Source organism: Trematomus bernacchii, unplaced genomic scaffold, assembly GCF_902827165.1.
Source record: "Trematomus bernacchii unplaced genomic scaffold, fTreBer1.1, whole genome shotgun sequence".
In the NCBI taxonomy this organism is placed as follows: Eukaryota; Metazoa; Chordata; class Actinopteri; order Perciformes; family Nototheniidae; genus Trematomus; species Trematomus bernacchii.
This window is the reverse complement of record NW_022987521.1, coordinates 531,171-543,710: the sequence shown is the minus strand read 5'-3', so window position 1 is coordinate 543,710 and position 12,540 is coordinate 531,171. Positions and strand designations below refer to the sequence as shown.

The 12,540-nt window shown below is 41.4% G+C and overlaps 1 protein-coding gene across 1 annotated transcript in view; it reads left to right on the top strand.

Moving 5' to 3' along the window:
* Positions 1-7,453: 7,453 nt before the first annotated feature.
* Positions 7,454-12,540, top strand: part of glra1 (glycine receptor, alpha 1) — a 156,485-nt gene continuing 151,398 nt past the window's right edge. The window contains exon 1 of the mRNA XM_034117747.1: positions 7,454-7,885. Within this exon, the coding sequence (XP_033973638.1) occupies positions 7,815-7,885 (71 nt within the window). The 5' untranslated portion in view covers positions 7,454-7,814. The remainder of the gene's footprint in view (positions 7,886-12,540) is intronic.

Sequence of the window (12,540 nt, the reverse complement as noted above, 5' to 3'; positions counted from 1 at the left end):
AAACCCCTAAAGGTCAAACAGTGGATGACAACGGCTTCAGTGATGGGATTCAAACGTGGGTTTCCAACATGAAAGTCACATCTTTGCACATCCACGATTTCTAAAACTCACAACGTTTAAAGAATAAACAAGGAATCAATAAAACACAAACACAGAGACGGTTGAAGACACATACTGTATTATATTATATGCGACAACATTAACTTTTGACAAAGCAGTATACAGCGTAATGTCCCGAGATACTAAGTATATCTCACAGTTTATATCATCTCAAAACTGCATGAACAGCTGACCTCTGACCTGACACAATATTGAATTGCATTTTCTGTCTCCTAGGTCTTTAAATAATTCTGGGTTCCTTGACACTTTTCTCTGCTCAATACCTTATTTGAGAACTCTTGGCTACAGAAATAGAGTATGCCATCTTTTGGAGACTAAATAAGTAACCTGCTAGTTATAGTTTGTACACACTCACCATCCTGACCTCCACACACTCACTTCCTGCTTCAGTGTAAAGGACAATACACTGCATTCATTTACCGTGCACTGCTCTGTAACTGATGTCCGTTTCAGGACAGTTGCTCTAACAAAAGGCCTCTGCACAGATCCATAAAGAGTCACATTAAAAAAGCAGATGGTGTCCTGCGTCCTCACTCTGAGCGTCATCATTAACAAATCAATCGAATCCATTTACAGCTTGTTGATTGAAAAACATTTGTAAAAACCTTAGACAGTAGTCCTTTTTCAAACAGCATAGTTGTTTTAAATGGCCAAAAGGTCAGATAAGTTGTCTTAATCAATATAACTGGGACTATGAGGGCTGCAATAGGGAATGGCATCGGGACGGCATTAACAGTAAGTCAGCCATCTTGGAAGGATACCAGCAACCGCAACCTGAGCTAAGGAGTGTTGACTCTAAATGTTGAATTTAAACTGTTTTCTTGTTGGCTTCATGACATCCAATCCCATATATATGCCGTGTGTGTCACTATCTGTTGTTTTCTGTGTTATTGTTGTTGTGTTGTTGTTTATATATCGTAAGTATAATGGGTTCATGTACAGTGCTGTAAAAATGAATGTCCCCCTGAGGACAATACATCTAATCTAATCTAATATGCAACAAACAAAAATAACCTTGGGATTACATGTGTCGACAGGTGTCAAGCGCTACCTCGTAAAGCCAGAGAGGCGTTTCAGTTACAGTCAGTGCTTGAATTGGGGCGGTACTCACCGGTACGCAGTACTGGCACTTCTGATTTTTACCCATCCGGTACCGTTACTTCTTACTTCTTACCGGCACGGTGCCGGTACGGCGGTACTCAGTACTCAGTAGATGCGTCATGAGGTGCCGCCGCCGCCGCTTTGCCCGCCTCGCCCCCGGAGCAGCAGTCTTCGTCGCCCCAAACACCGCCACCCCTCGGCGGCCCGCAAGTGCCAGAGGACCTCGGCAAAACAGAGCCTGCCCAGGTATATTTAAACAAGTTCCCAACTCGCCTGTACAGTGGGGTAAGGCGCTCATTTAGCAACTCATGGTTTAAAAACAGAGATTGGCTGGAATTTCCTGTAAAAAAGATGCCATCTTCTGCCATGCCTGTAGACATTTCGGTTCAAATACATCTAACTCAGATGCCTTCTGATGCCCCAAGCCACTGCCTTGGGGCGGCAGTGGCTTAGTCTGTAGGGACTTGGTCTTGGAACCGAAGGGTCGCCGGTTCACGTCCCGATCGGACCAAAAAAAGTTGGAGTGAGCTGGTAGCTGGAGAGGTGCCAGTTCACCTCCAAGGCCACTGCCGAGCTGCCCTTGAGCAAGGCACCTAACCTCAAAACTGCTCCCTTGGCACCGGGTACCTGGCAGCCTCTCTGCTCTGCCACCTCTCCTATCTGCATGTGGTTGTGTGTGTGTGTGTGTGTGTGTGCGTGTGCATGTATATCCTCTGTGTTTGTGCATGTATATCCTCCCCTGTGTCTGTAAACACAACAGAGTGGGGAAAGAAATGTCCCTGTAAGGGATTAATAAAGTGTTTCTTCTTCTTCTTCTTCACCACAATTGAACCAGAGTACCAAACGCTGTCTCCTGGTACTCATCTGAGTAACTCACTAAAAATGAAATACTATATGACAGTAAAACAAGAATAGAGTTTAAAAGGGGAGTGATTTGTAAAATATCCATAAAGAAATAGAAAAATCTGTTTACAGTTCTGTTTCATATGGATGTTGAGAGATGTATCCATAGATCTCTTAATTTTTCTCTCAAAGTGCACCAGATTGATGCTTTTAACTTCAATATTTAAAAAAAAATCTTGTTAAATCCGCTCCCCACTTATAAAAATAGCACTTTACCCCTGCACCCCTTCTAATCTCAGATGCACCCTGAGTCATTTTGTTTAAGTACAGTGAGCCTTTCTAAAATATACAGTAAAGAGACAAACCCACCAGCATTATAGGTTATACTATGACTTTGAGCCAAATACTTGTTTTTTTGGGCTGTATAAATAAATTGACTTGAAACAGTTGCTGATTTAGAGTACTGGCACCTTTTTTATTCCAATTCAAGCACTGGTTACAGTTATCATTTGTGTTTTGGCCGTATGTGTTCTCTGTGACTTTAGAGCTTCTCAGGTGTGCTGCATTGCTGTAACAAGGTGAACTACGAGGTTCACTTGCAAAGAAGGTGATTCAAGCTCCTGTTCCAGCAGCAGAACAGCGAGGCCTCTAGTGAGGAGACTGCTGGTGTTTCTGCCTCTGAGCCTAGGATTCATTTCAGTATATCTGCTTGTAATTAATCCTATTGATTTGATTGATACAAAGGTTTCGTTCTGTGGTGTTTCTGGACATTTTGTTTGCCCCGTAAGGCCGCCTAAGGGTGGCAAGTTGTCCAGGTCCTTTAACCATTCTTCTCTTAATTCTTTAATTAAAAAGAATAAGGCTCTTGTGCTTCAATCGAGAGCTCTTCTCCACGAGGACATTCATATTTTGCTAATAGTTTATTAATATCGGTTGCAATACAGCTGACAGATGGCCGGTGGAAGCTGATAGATATTGACGGCTTTGTGTCCTCCAAAGATGGCCGCACCTGCCTTGAATGCAACCCCTGATGGAACGACTCTACATCAGGGATTTGAACCATCACCCTCCAGTCACACATCTGTTGTGTGCCACCCTCTGCAGTGATTGGTCATTGATGCGTCCCCCCACTCCAAACAACGACTGAAACTAATTACATGCGGCTGCGACTATAAATAACCAGCACAGCACTTTACTGTACATTTACATAAAGAGCTATAATGGCTGTGTGATGGTTAAAATATTCATCACGCTTCCTTTGCATTTCCACTTTGCACTTCCCACTTTCCACTGAATTATAAACATGAAATTGTCCTATTGGGAAGCCAGTGTGTTTGTGCTGTTTCTCTTGAGGTAACCGACAAATAAAACTATAAAAACAACGACTAGAAGAGACCCCCGTCAAGGCCAAATTCTACATCTCTCAATATTTAGGTTGGACCCGCTCCAAAATGTAATGGGATCTTCTTTGAACCGTGCTACACCCTTCGACCAAGTCTCAAGAAAATCGGGAAAGCAATTTTCTGTAGTCTTGCTGCAGAGGAACAACCCGAAACAAAAACATGACCCCCATGATAAAGATATGAAAGCAATATCTTCTTCCACAACTCACATAATGGCAGAATATGTCATGGAAGTCTAAATGGGGTGTGTTTATATATGTATGTATATGTGTATAGAAGTTCATGGGTTTGTATGTAAACACCCCCATGAATACTATCTGCATATTTATATACATATATTATTAACGGTATATTTATTTTTACATGTTCTACACGTATATCCAAATATCATGGGAGTGGTGTTGATATGTGGAGATTATTATTTATTTATATATTTTTGTATTTCTTCATGTATAACGTGAGGACTCTTTAAAGTAGAGACACTACATACTGATATACACCTGAACATCAGCATGAGAGGACTCTTTAAAGTAGAGACACTACATACTGATATACACCTGAACATCAGCAGGAGAGGACTCTTTAAAGTAGAGACACTACATACTGATATACACCTGAACATCAGCAGGAGAGGACTCTTTAAAGTAGAGACACTACATACTGATATACACCTGAACATCAGCAGGAGAGGACTCTTTAAAGTAGAGACACTACATACTGATATACAGCTGAACATCAGCAGGAGAGGACTCTTTAAAGTAGAGACACTACACTACTGATATACACCTGAACATCAGCAGGAGAGGACTCTTTAAAGTAGAGACACTACATACTGATATACACCTGAACATCAGCAGGAGAGGACTCTTTAAAGTAGAGACACTACATACTGATATACACCTGAACATCAGCAGGAGGGGACTCTTTAAAGTAGAGACACTACATACTGATATACACCTGAACATCAGCAGGAGAGCACTCTTTAAAGTAGAGACACTACATACTGATATACACCTGAACATCAGCAGGAGAGCACTCTTTAAAGTAGAGACACTACATACTGATATACACCTGAACATCAGCAGGAGAGGACTCTTTAAAGTAGAGACATACTGATATACAGCTGGACATCAGAAGAGTAAGTCCTCTTTAAGAGCTCTGGATAGACTAAACATTGACTAAACTGAGGAATTAAAACAATATAGGCTTTCATAACCTCATGATAACCTTAGAAGATCTGAAGAGATTACAAAAAATACCTATTACCACCATTTAGTCTCAGTTCATTATATTTATAATACCCTGAAGGCCCAGACACACCAAGCCGACATCAAAGAACCAAGCACTGCCTCACGTCGCCTAAATCTGCTGCAAAAAGTGAACTTTAACACACCGCCAGGAGTTGCAGACAACAAGCATGTATATAATTCCTTTGTGTGAGATAAATAAGACATTATGTGATTATATGCCACCATGATGCATGATTTTAAATACCTATGGGCTACTTGGATTCATTCTATGCATGAGGTCATATATCTCAATTTAAGTTGCAATTAAAATATGTTTTTATGAAGTTTGTTTGTATAGCTACTGATATCACCTCTTTTCACCCTCTGTTTGAAACCAGAGCCCAGTCTGCTCTGATTGGTGGGCTGGCCGCCTCTGTTGTGATTGGTCGACTGCTTAGAGATGTCCCGCCCCTTAGCCAATCACACTTTCTGGAAACTGATTGGACATTTTGGTCTTAGGCAAATGAAATGTCTTCAGTCTTTTTTCACGCCTTATTGCTTATTTTGTCACGGTTGGGGTAAATATGACCGAAACGCAGTTAAGAGACAGGGAAGGCGGAAATCAAAGTTTAAACTCGAAAGGAAGCTTTATTCAAAAGCTGATAGAAAAGGGGGACCATACCGGGTAATGTAAGGTAACGTAAGGTAACGTAGGGTAACATAGGGTAACGTAAGGTAACGTAAGGTAACGTAAGGTAAAATAAGGTAAATTAAGGTAACGTAAGGTAACGTAAGGTAACGTAAGGTAACGTAAGGTAGCGTAAGGTAACGTAAGGTAGTGTAAGGTAACGTAAGGTAGCGTAAGGTAACGTAAGGTAACGTAAGGTAACGTAGGGTAACGTAGGGTAACGTAAGGTAACGTAAGGTAACGTAAGGTAAAATAAGGTAAATTAAGGTAACGTAAGGTAACGTAAGGTAACGTAAGGTAACGTAAGGTAGCGTAAGGTAACGTAAGGTAGCGTAAGGTAACGTAAGGTAGCGTAAGGTAACGTAAGGTAGCGTAAGGTAACGTAAGGTAACGTAAGGTAACGTAGGGTAACGTAGGGTAACGTAGGGTAACGTAAGGTAACGTAAGGTAAAATAAGGTAAATTAAGGTAACGTAAGGTAACGTAAGGTAACGTAAGGTAACGTAAGGTAACGTAAGGTAACTAAAGACAGGAAGTAAAACTAGACAAGACAGGAAGTAATTCTAGACAAGACACTAGGAGGAAAATACATTTCAAAATATAGTGGAAACTAGCAACAGAATCCTATAACCATGACTTATTTCCAAGGAACTTATGAGCAAAGCTTTGGTTGACAACACACAATTTAAGGTGGTGCTTTTGCATGCTTCTCTGTAGAGAAACACAGATTGACTAAATCACCAAATGTATTGGTCGACAAATCGTTCTTTATCTGAATACGAGTTCAGCTCTTAACCCATGTCACACGGGCCTATCCATTATTCATCATCTATGTTAATTTGCTGTACCCAGATGACAAAATGCACACAGAGCAACACAAGACATGAAAGACACACACAAATAGGAACTACATCTAAATTAACAATGTTGTTTAAACAGCACTTTGTAATTGTTTGTTACATTTGGAGCAATGTATCACTACACTGAAACCTTTTTTATTTTTGTTCAGTATATTTAATTTTATTTCATTCTACTTTGCCATGTATAAAGCACTATGAAAATGTTTAAAAATATAAAAATGAAACCCTTCTCCTTCGTCTAATTTGACACCACAGACACACACATTACATCCCAACATGATGTGTGTGTTATCAGTCCAAACTCCACATAACTCCTCATCACAGAGGGTCTTCCTCGGGGGGGGGGAGCTTGGTGTCCGGCTATTGACACCTCAGCCAGCCAATCAGACACGAGCTCCTGCAGCGCTCTGGCCAATGACAGCGTGCAGTGGGCGTGTCTGTCCACTGTGAGGTGCGATTTTCGGAGTTTGCTAAATGACTGCAGCAAGAAAACACAGTGTCGGAGCGCACCGAGGCTGTCCTGAACCTCACGGAGTGTGTGTGTGTATGTGTGTGTGTGTGGACCACAGTCACTGCTGCTAATCCTGCCATGGAAGAAGCTGCACCTCACGCGCAGGTTTCTCCGTCTTTATAACACTCTCACTCTTCCTAAAAGGGCATTGATTCAGCTCTACATTTTCTCTCCATCTCCATCTCCATCGCAAGCGGGTGCCCGGATGGAACCGGATGCGGAGCGCGCGAGCCGCCGGTTCGTCTCCAAGTTGAGCAGCGCGAGACAATGGGAGTAGCTGAGCGCGTGCTGCTTCAGAGCCAAGTACTACTACCACTACTACTCGCCCCTGGGAGACACTTGCGAGGAGAGGCAGCGGCAGGAAGAGGAGGTGAAGAAGAAGAGGAGGAAGAGGAGTACCTGCAGACCTCCAGCAGATGCGCACGGGATGCATGTGAGAGAAAACCGATGTGAGATTCTGTGAGTGGAATCAGGGAATATAACGAGACGCAGCTCTATCACGCGCACTTTAAAGGAATATGTCTTATTTCCCCTCGCGCCGCTGTGGATCGCACGGACTGGACTTCAGAATAATAATTGGGTCTAATTGTGTGTCAATTAGCCTGTGAGCGGATAACCTCCTCTAGAGACCCCCCCTCCCCTATCCTCCTCCCCTATCTGCCCCCCCCACGAGCCAAAAACCTGGACGCGCTTCTTCCCCGCAGCCCAGCCGGGTCCGGAGCATATTTTCCGGCTGGATTTTTGTGGATTGTCGCCGGTTTTTCCTCTGGAGGTGTGAGACCGGACACAGGGATGATTTCTCGGCCGGTGAGGTCATGAGCACCCGGCGGCTCGGAACCAGGGAATCTGAAACACACACACCAAAAAAGACATTTTCCAGCTCACCTTGGAGGTCATAAACCAAAACCATAAACCCCCCTCCCCTCTCCTCCTCTTCCTCCTCCTTTTCCACCACTAAAGGATTTTTTTTCTATATATTTGAAGGGGAATTCATCCTCTCAAGAGTGTGACCCCCCCTCCTTTTTCAGCAACACCTTCACCCCCCCTCACTCCAAACAAAATGAGACTAGCCAGAATGTGCCAGCTAAACGCGCTGGGGATCTATCTGTGGGAAACGATAGTGTTCTTCAGGTAAGAAGGCATGCACTGGACTTCACCTGTGACAAGCATCATGTGTGTGTCATTTCAGCGGGTTTGGATCACATTGGGATTTGCATTTGTATTGCTTTTGGCACGTGCATGAAAAAAACTGAGCTTTCTTGCAGATGTGTTGAGAATATTCAGGTGGAATCTTGTGAAAGTTGCCTGTGGGCTGTGTGCGTTTTGCTCACGTCTTATGAATTGAGTCGCATTGAATCCAGGCAGGATTGTGTGAGGAGGAAACAGCGACCACTAGCGGTGGGTCTGCGGTATGATGAGTTTCAACATGTGGGAGAAATACATGTGTTGGCATTCAGATGATGCTTTTATTTATGACTCCTAAAGCTGTTGGAAGCACAGTGGAGTTCCAGGTGTGTAGATGGTGTTTCTGTCCACTGTCCATTATTTGATGAGTGTCAACAGGCATTTGGGAGAGAGCTCTCAGGGAGACACATGTGTTGGCATTTAGACAGTGGTGGAAAAAGTATTTAGATTCTTTACTTGAGAAAAAGTTATAATACCTCACTGTAAACCACTACATGTCAAGTAAAAGTACTGTACAGAGAATGGTACTTAAGTAAAAGTATTAAAGTAAGATTAGGAAAATGCACTTAGGAGTAAATGCACTTAGGAGTAAATGCACTCATTGCAGAAAAAACTAAAACAATATTTTAAAGCAAAAGCAGCAAATGGAAATGTGAAATATTTTTGAACTTCTTAGCAAAATTGCTTCCAATTAATTTTCTGTTAACCCACTCATGGTTTTAGTGACTTAAATATGATGTTGGATGGTTTCATCTACACCAAATCATCATATTTTAAACTATTATTTTGTGTCAAAATCAGAATTTATAAAGTAACTACTAAATAAATCTGTAAATTCAATGTAGTGGAGAAGAAAGTACAACATTTGCTTCTAAAATATAGAAGAGTAGAAGTATGTAGAAGTATAAAATGGAAATACTCGGGTAAAGTACAAGTACCTCAAATGTCTTGTACAATACTTGAGTTTCATGTTTTTTCTGTCAACTTACAGTACAGGTGATATTTCACCCTAAAGCATTGAAAAATGTAGCTTATGTTAATAATCTTCTAGCCTCTGATTAAACGTCTCCTTCTCTCCTGGAAAAGCTCATCTCGTTAGTCTCACCTGTCGATAAGACCAGAGTTCCCGTTAGCCGGTAATTACCGGACAATGACCGGTAAAATATGCTGAAGTCCGGCAAATCTAAATCTCTCCGGTCAAAATGTCCGGTCAAAATAATTTTCCCTTAGCGCAATACCGCATCAGTTGCGCCACTTATGTGACAGACAAGAATAGTATGTGACAGACAAAAGAGTATGTGACAGACAAAAATTGTCAATTCTAATGTCTAACACTTAATGTGGAGAAAGAGATGTCCTGTATGGGTTGATTGTGCGTTGATCTGTTGGTAATGCCTCGGGGTTCCGGTGGGCATGTAAACAAATGCATAATGCTGCGCTATACTTTGTGGCCTCATCCGGTTGCATAGCGACGCTTATTGTTTAGGTGTCTTTTAACAAGCAGGTAGTCATATCATTAGCTAGAACTAGCTAGATCTGATCGATATGGACATAAATGCGAGTAAAGTCTAATCTGACAGGAGAGAGAGATCGGCTGCTGCTGACGAGTCGACACGCAGCTCTGCATGATCCCCTGCAGCGGCGAGCAGAGCAAAACACACTTCAGGTTAGAAAATCACACGTAGCTATTTTAATTACCTCTCAAACTACCTAAACTAGTTATAGATATGTTTAGTTTTACTGTCGGGTCACTCATTACTGGATCCGCGAGCTGCATGATACTGACGGGCTGTCAGGAGAAGGAGAGAGCGCTCCGTTTATTATTCCCGCGTTTTTGTAAATTACTGTACACTTTTGAATAATGTAGTTAATCTACTATAATTAGTTTGTTTAATGTCGAATCATATCAATTTGTTTTAAAGCTCAATAAATAACAAAGAAGACCTTTAACCGGCACTTATCTAATTTTGTCCGGAAGATTTCAACTTTAACGGACATGTTGACCGGCAAAAAAATATTCTAACGGGAACTCTGGATAAGACAATCAGTTATTATGAGCTGTGGGTAGAAATCCCTTCTTTTATTACAAGCAACCCAATAATCAATTAGCGGGTGAAAACCAAAACCAAAAGAGAAGCGTAACAGCTCATGAGTCAAACATGCATTTCTTCCTGAATTTAGATTTGTTTTGTTGCCAGACACGTCATCATTGGAGGAAGAGCTTTTGCCAACAGCTACAGGCAGCCATAATTTTGCATATTTTTAATTTTCCCCCCGTTGTACTCATGTAGATTTTTAGGTCATCTCCCATTCCTCATTCCTGCTGGAAGCCACATTTAGTCATCCCTGCTGCGTCCAAAGTTGCCCAATCATGAATGTCCTGTCCTCTCACATGCAGAACCACATGTTCATGTTAGTGTCGCAGCATGGTGACTAACGCTGTGCTGTGATTGGATGCTAAAAAGGGGTGATGTTGCCCAAAACGTGTTGCAGCCATCAGGTCATCCGTCATGGAGGTTATGGTTTTCGTTCAGTGTTCGTTTATGGGAAAAAATACCGGCCTGGTCGTCATAAAACTTGGTGGTAGCATGGGTCATGAAGAGCATCGAGGCACATTTTAGTAGCAACCAAACGGTGGTACAAAGACGTCCATGCGAAGTCTTTGGGCCCTAAAATATGTTTTCCGTTGACTTACATTGGGAAAGAAACATCTGTAAATCTGTGTATATATTATTAGAATCGCAAGGGCTTCCCTTGACAAAAAGCAATTGGAATTACCCATAGGATTTTGGTATATTGTCAAAAATAAGCTTTGTAGCAGAGATACGTTAATGATACTTACACATTTGACTGAGTGTAATTTAGTATAATTGGGAAGCTGTTTTTTTTTTCGTGTTCTCGAAAGTTAGGCCATTTTGTCTTTTTGTCAAAGATTCAGGGCCGGTTTCAAACGCTGTGTCTACTTGTCTTTATATGTCCATGGGGCAGACAAACATATGATTTTTTACTTCTGTTGACATGGAGTGTTGCAATGAAGATGTATTTTCGTTGGCCATCCTGGAAGTTAGCATCACTAGGGCGACAAAAAACCATTTGGATTTTTCCAATGATACTTAGTTTATGAGACTTAGACATTTTGTTCAGCAGGAAAATCTCCTCATATTAACACCACTTTATGATTTTGTAAACGTAAATGCAATCGGCAAAGTAAAAAAGCCAACAGTCACATGACTTCACGTCACCACCGCTAAGCTAAAGGCGGCTAATGTTGGGCGAGATGACGTTTAGTCGTCTTATTTAGACACTTGTTAGCAACCTCCGTTTTTAAATTGACCAGTGAGGTATTTACTGACTATTTTATGTCGTAGAACAAAACGTTAAAATCTCTTCAGCTTGTCTTAACCACAGACCTTATTCCAGACTCACAACCAAAAACACATTCAGAAAACCATTGACTTCCAGAATAGGGAACAGGAAGTGGTAAAATGCTGACTAATAATGGTTTTAGGACTCATTATTGCACAACTCTTTTGTGATGTAGGGTATTTTGCCTTGGCCGAGGTCCTTCTAGTGTCATACAGGAACTGTTGACTGTGGATGCTTTTGAACGGACTCGTTATTTGCCATTTGCTAATTGTTAATTGTGAAATCCCTGTAAACAGAGAGGGTTGATGCGTCACATGGTTGTTGGTTGTTGTGCAAGTGAAAGTTGTGCTGTGTTTATGCTCAACCAAAAGGACTAATGGGTTTATGTTGAGCTGTACAACACGCTAACACAAAGGCACTGCCCTCCCCTTATCAATATTATCAATGATGTGAAACTCAAGCCACCAAACCCCAAAGAAAGCATGACTGTGAAAGGTTGTTTTTGTAGACGTGTCTCCATATTTAGAGGTCTGTTAGGGGGATGATTCGGTGAACAGTCAAGGGGACGTTGGTTTCTGGAGGTGTTTGGCTCGGGGCCACTGAGGGACACCTCGTGCATCATCAACAAGGTGAATGCATTTAATAAAGAGTGAAGAAGCGTCAGATGTCAGTGCCCTTCACAGGCGTTAAATTGCTCTCCTGGGACGATGACTAATAGCAGCAGGTTTGGGGTTTGTAGAGTTCAGGCAACACGTCAATTATTCATTTTGTAAAGACCGTACAACTTCTGTTATTGACACAGTGATGGAAAAAGTATTTTGTTGAAGTTGTTGGAAAATACACAGTAGTATCTCTTTAGGGGTGTTGTATCAGAATATATATTTTATTATTGGATAACCATTTCTTATGCATTAACACGCTGTTGTGGTGCATGATGGGATTTGTAGTTTTTAGAGCTTGACACATGAAGAAGAAATGTCACAATTGTTAACCTTCTTTATTAGTCTTTCAATGTAAGTTGGTAAGACTAAAATCAATCGTTACTAAATGATATTTCCACAAGGAGAATTTGAATGTACCTAGCATCAAATGAGTTTACAGGCAGTATACCAACATTCATAACAATATAAATAATGCAATCATTTAGTAAAACCACTTACATTGTGTTTAAAATGTAAATATCTGTAATAACTAGAGCAGGGGTGTCAAACTCAATTTCATCACGGGCCACATCA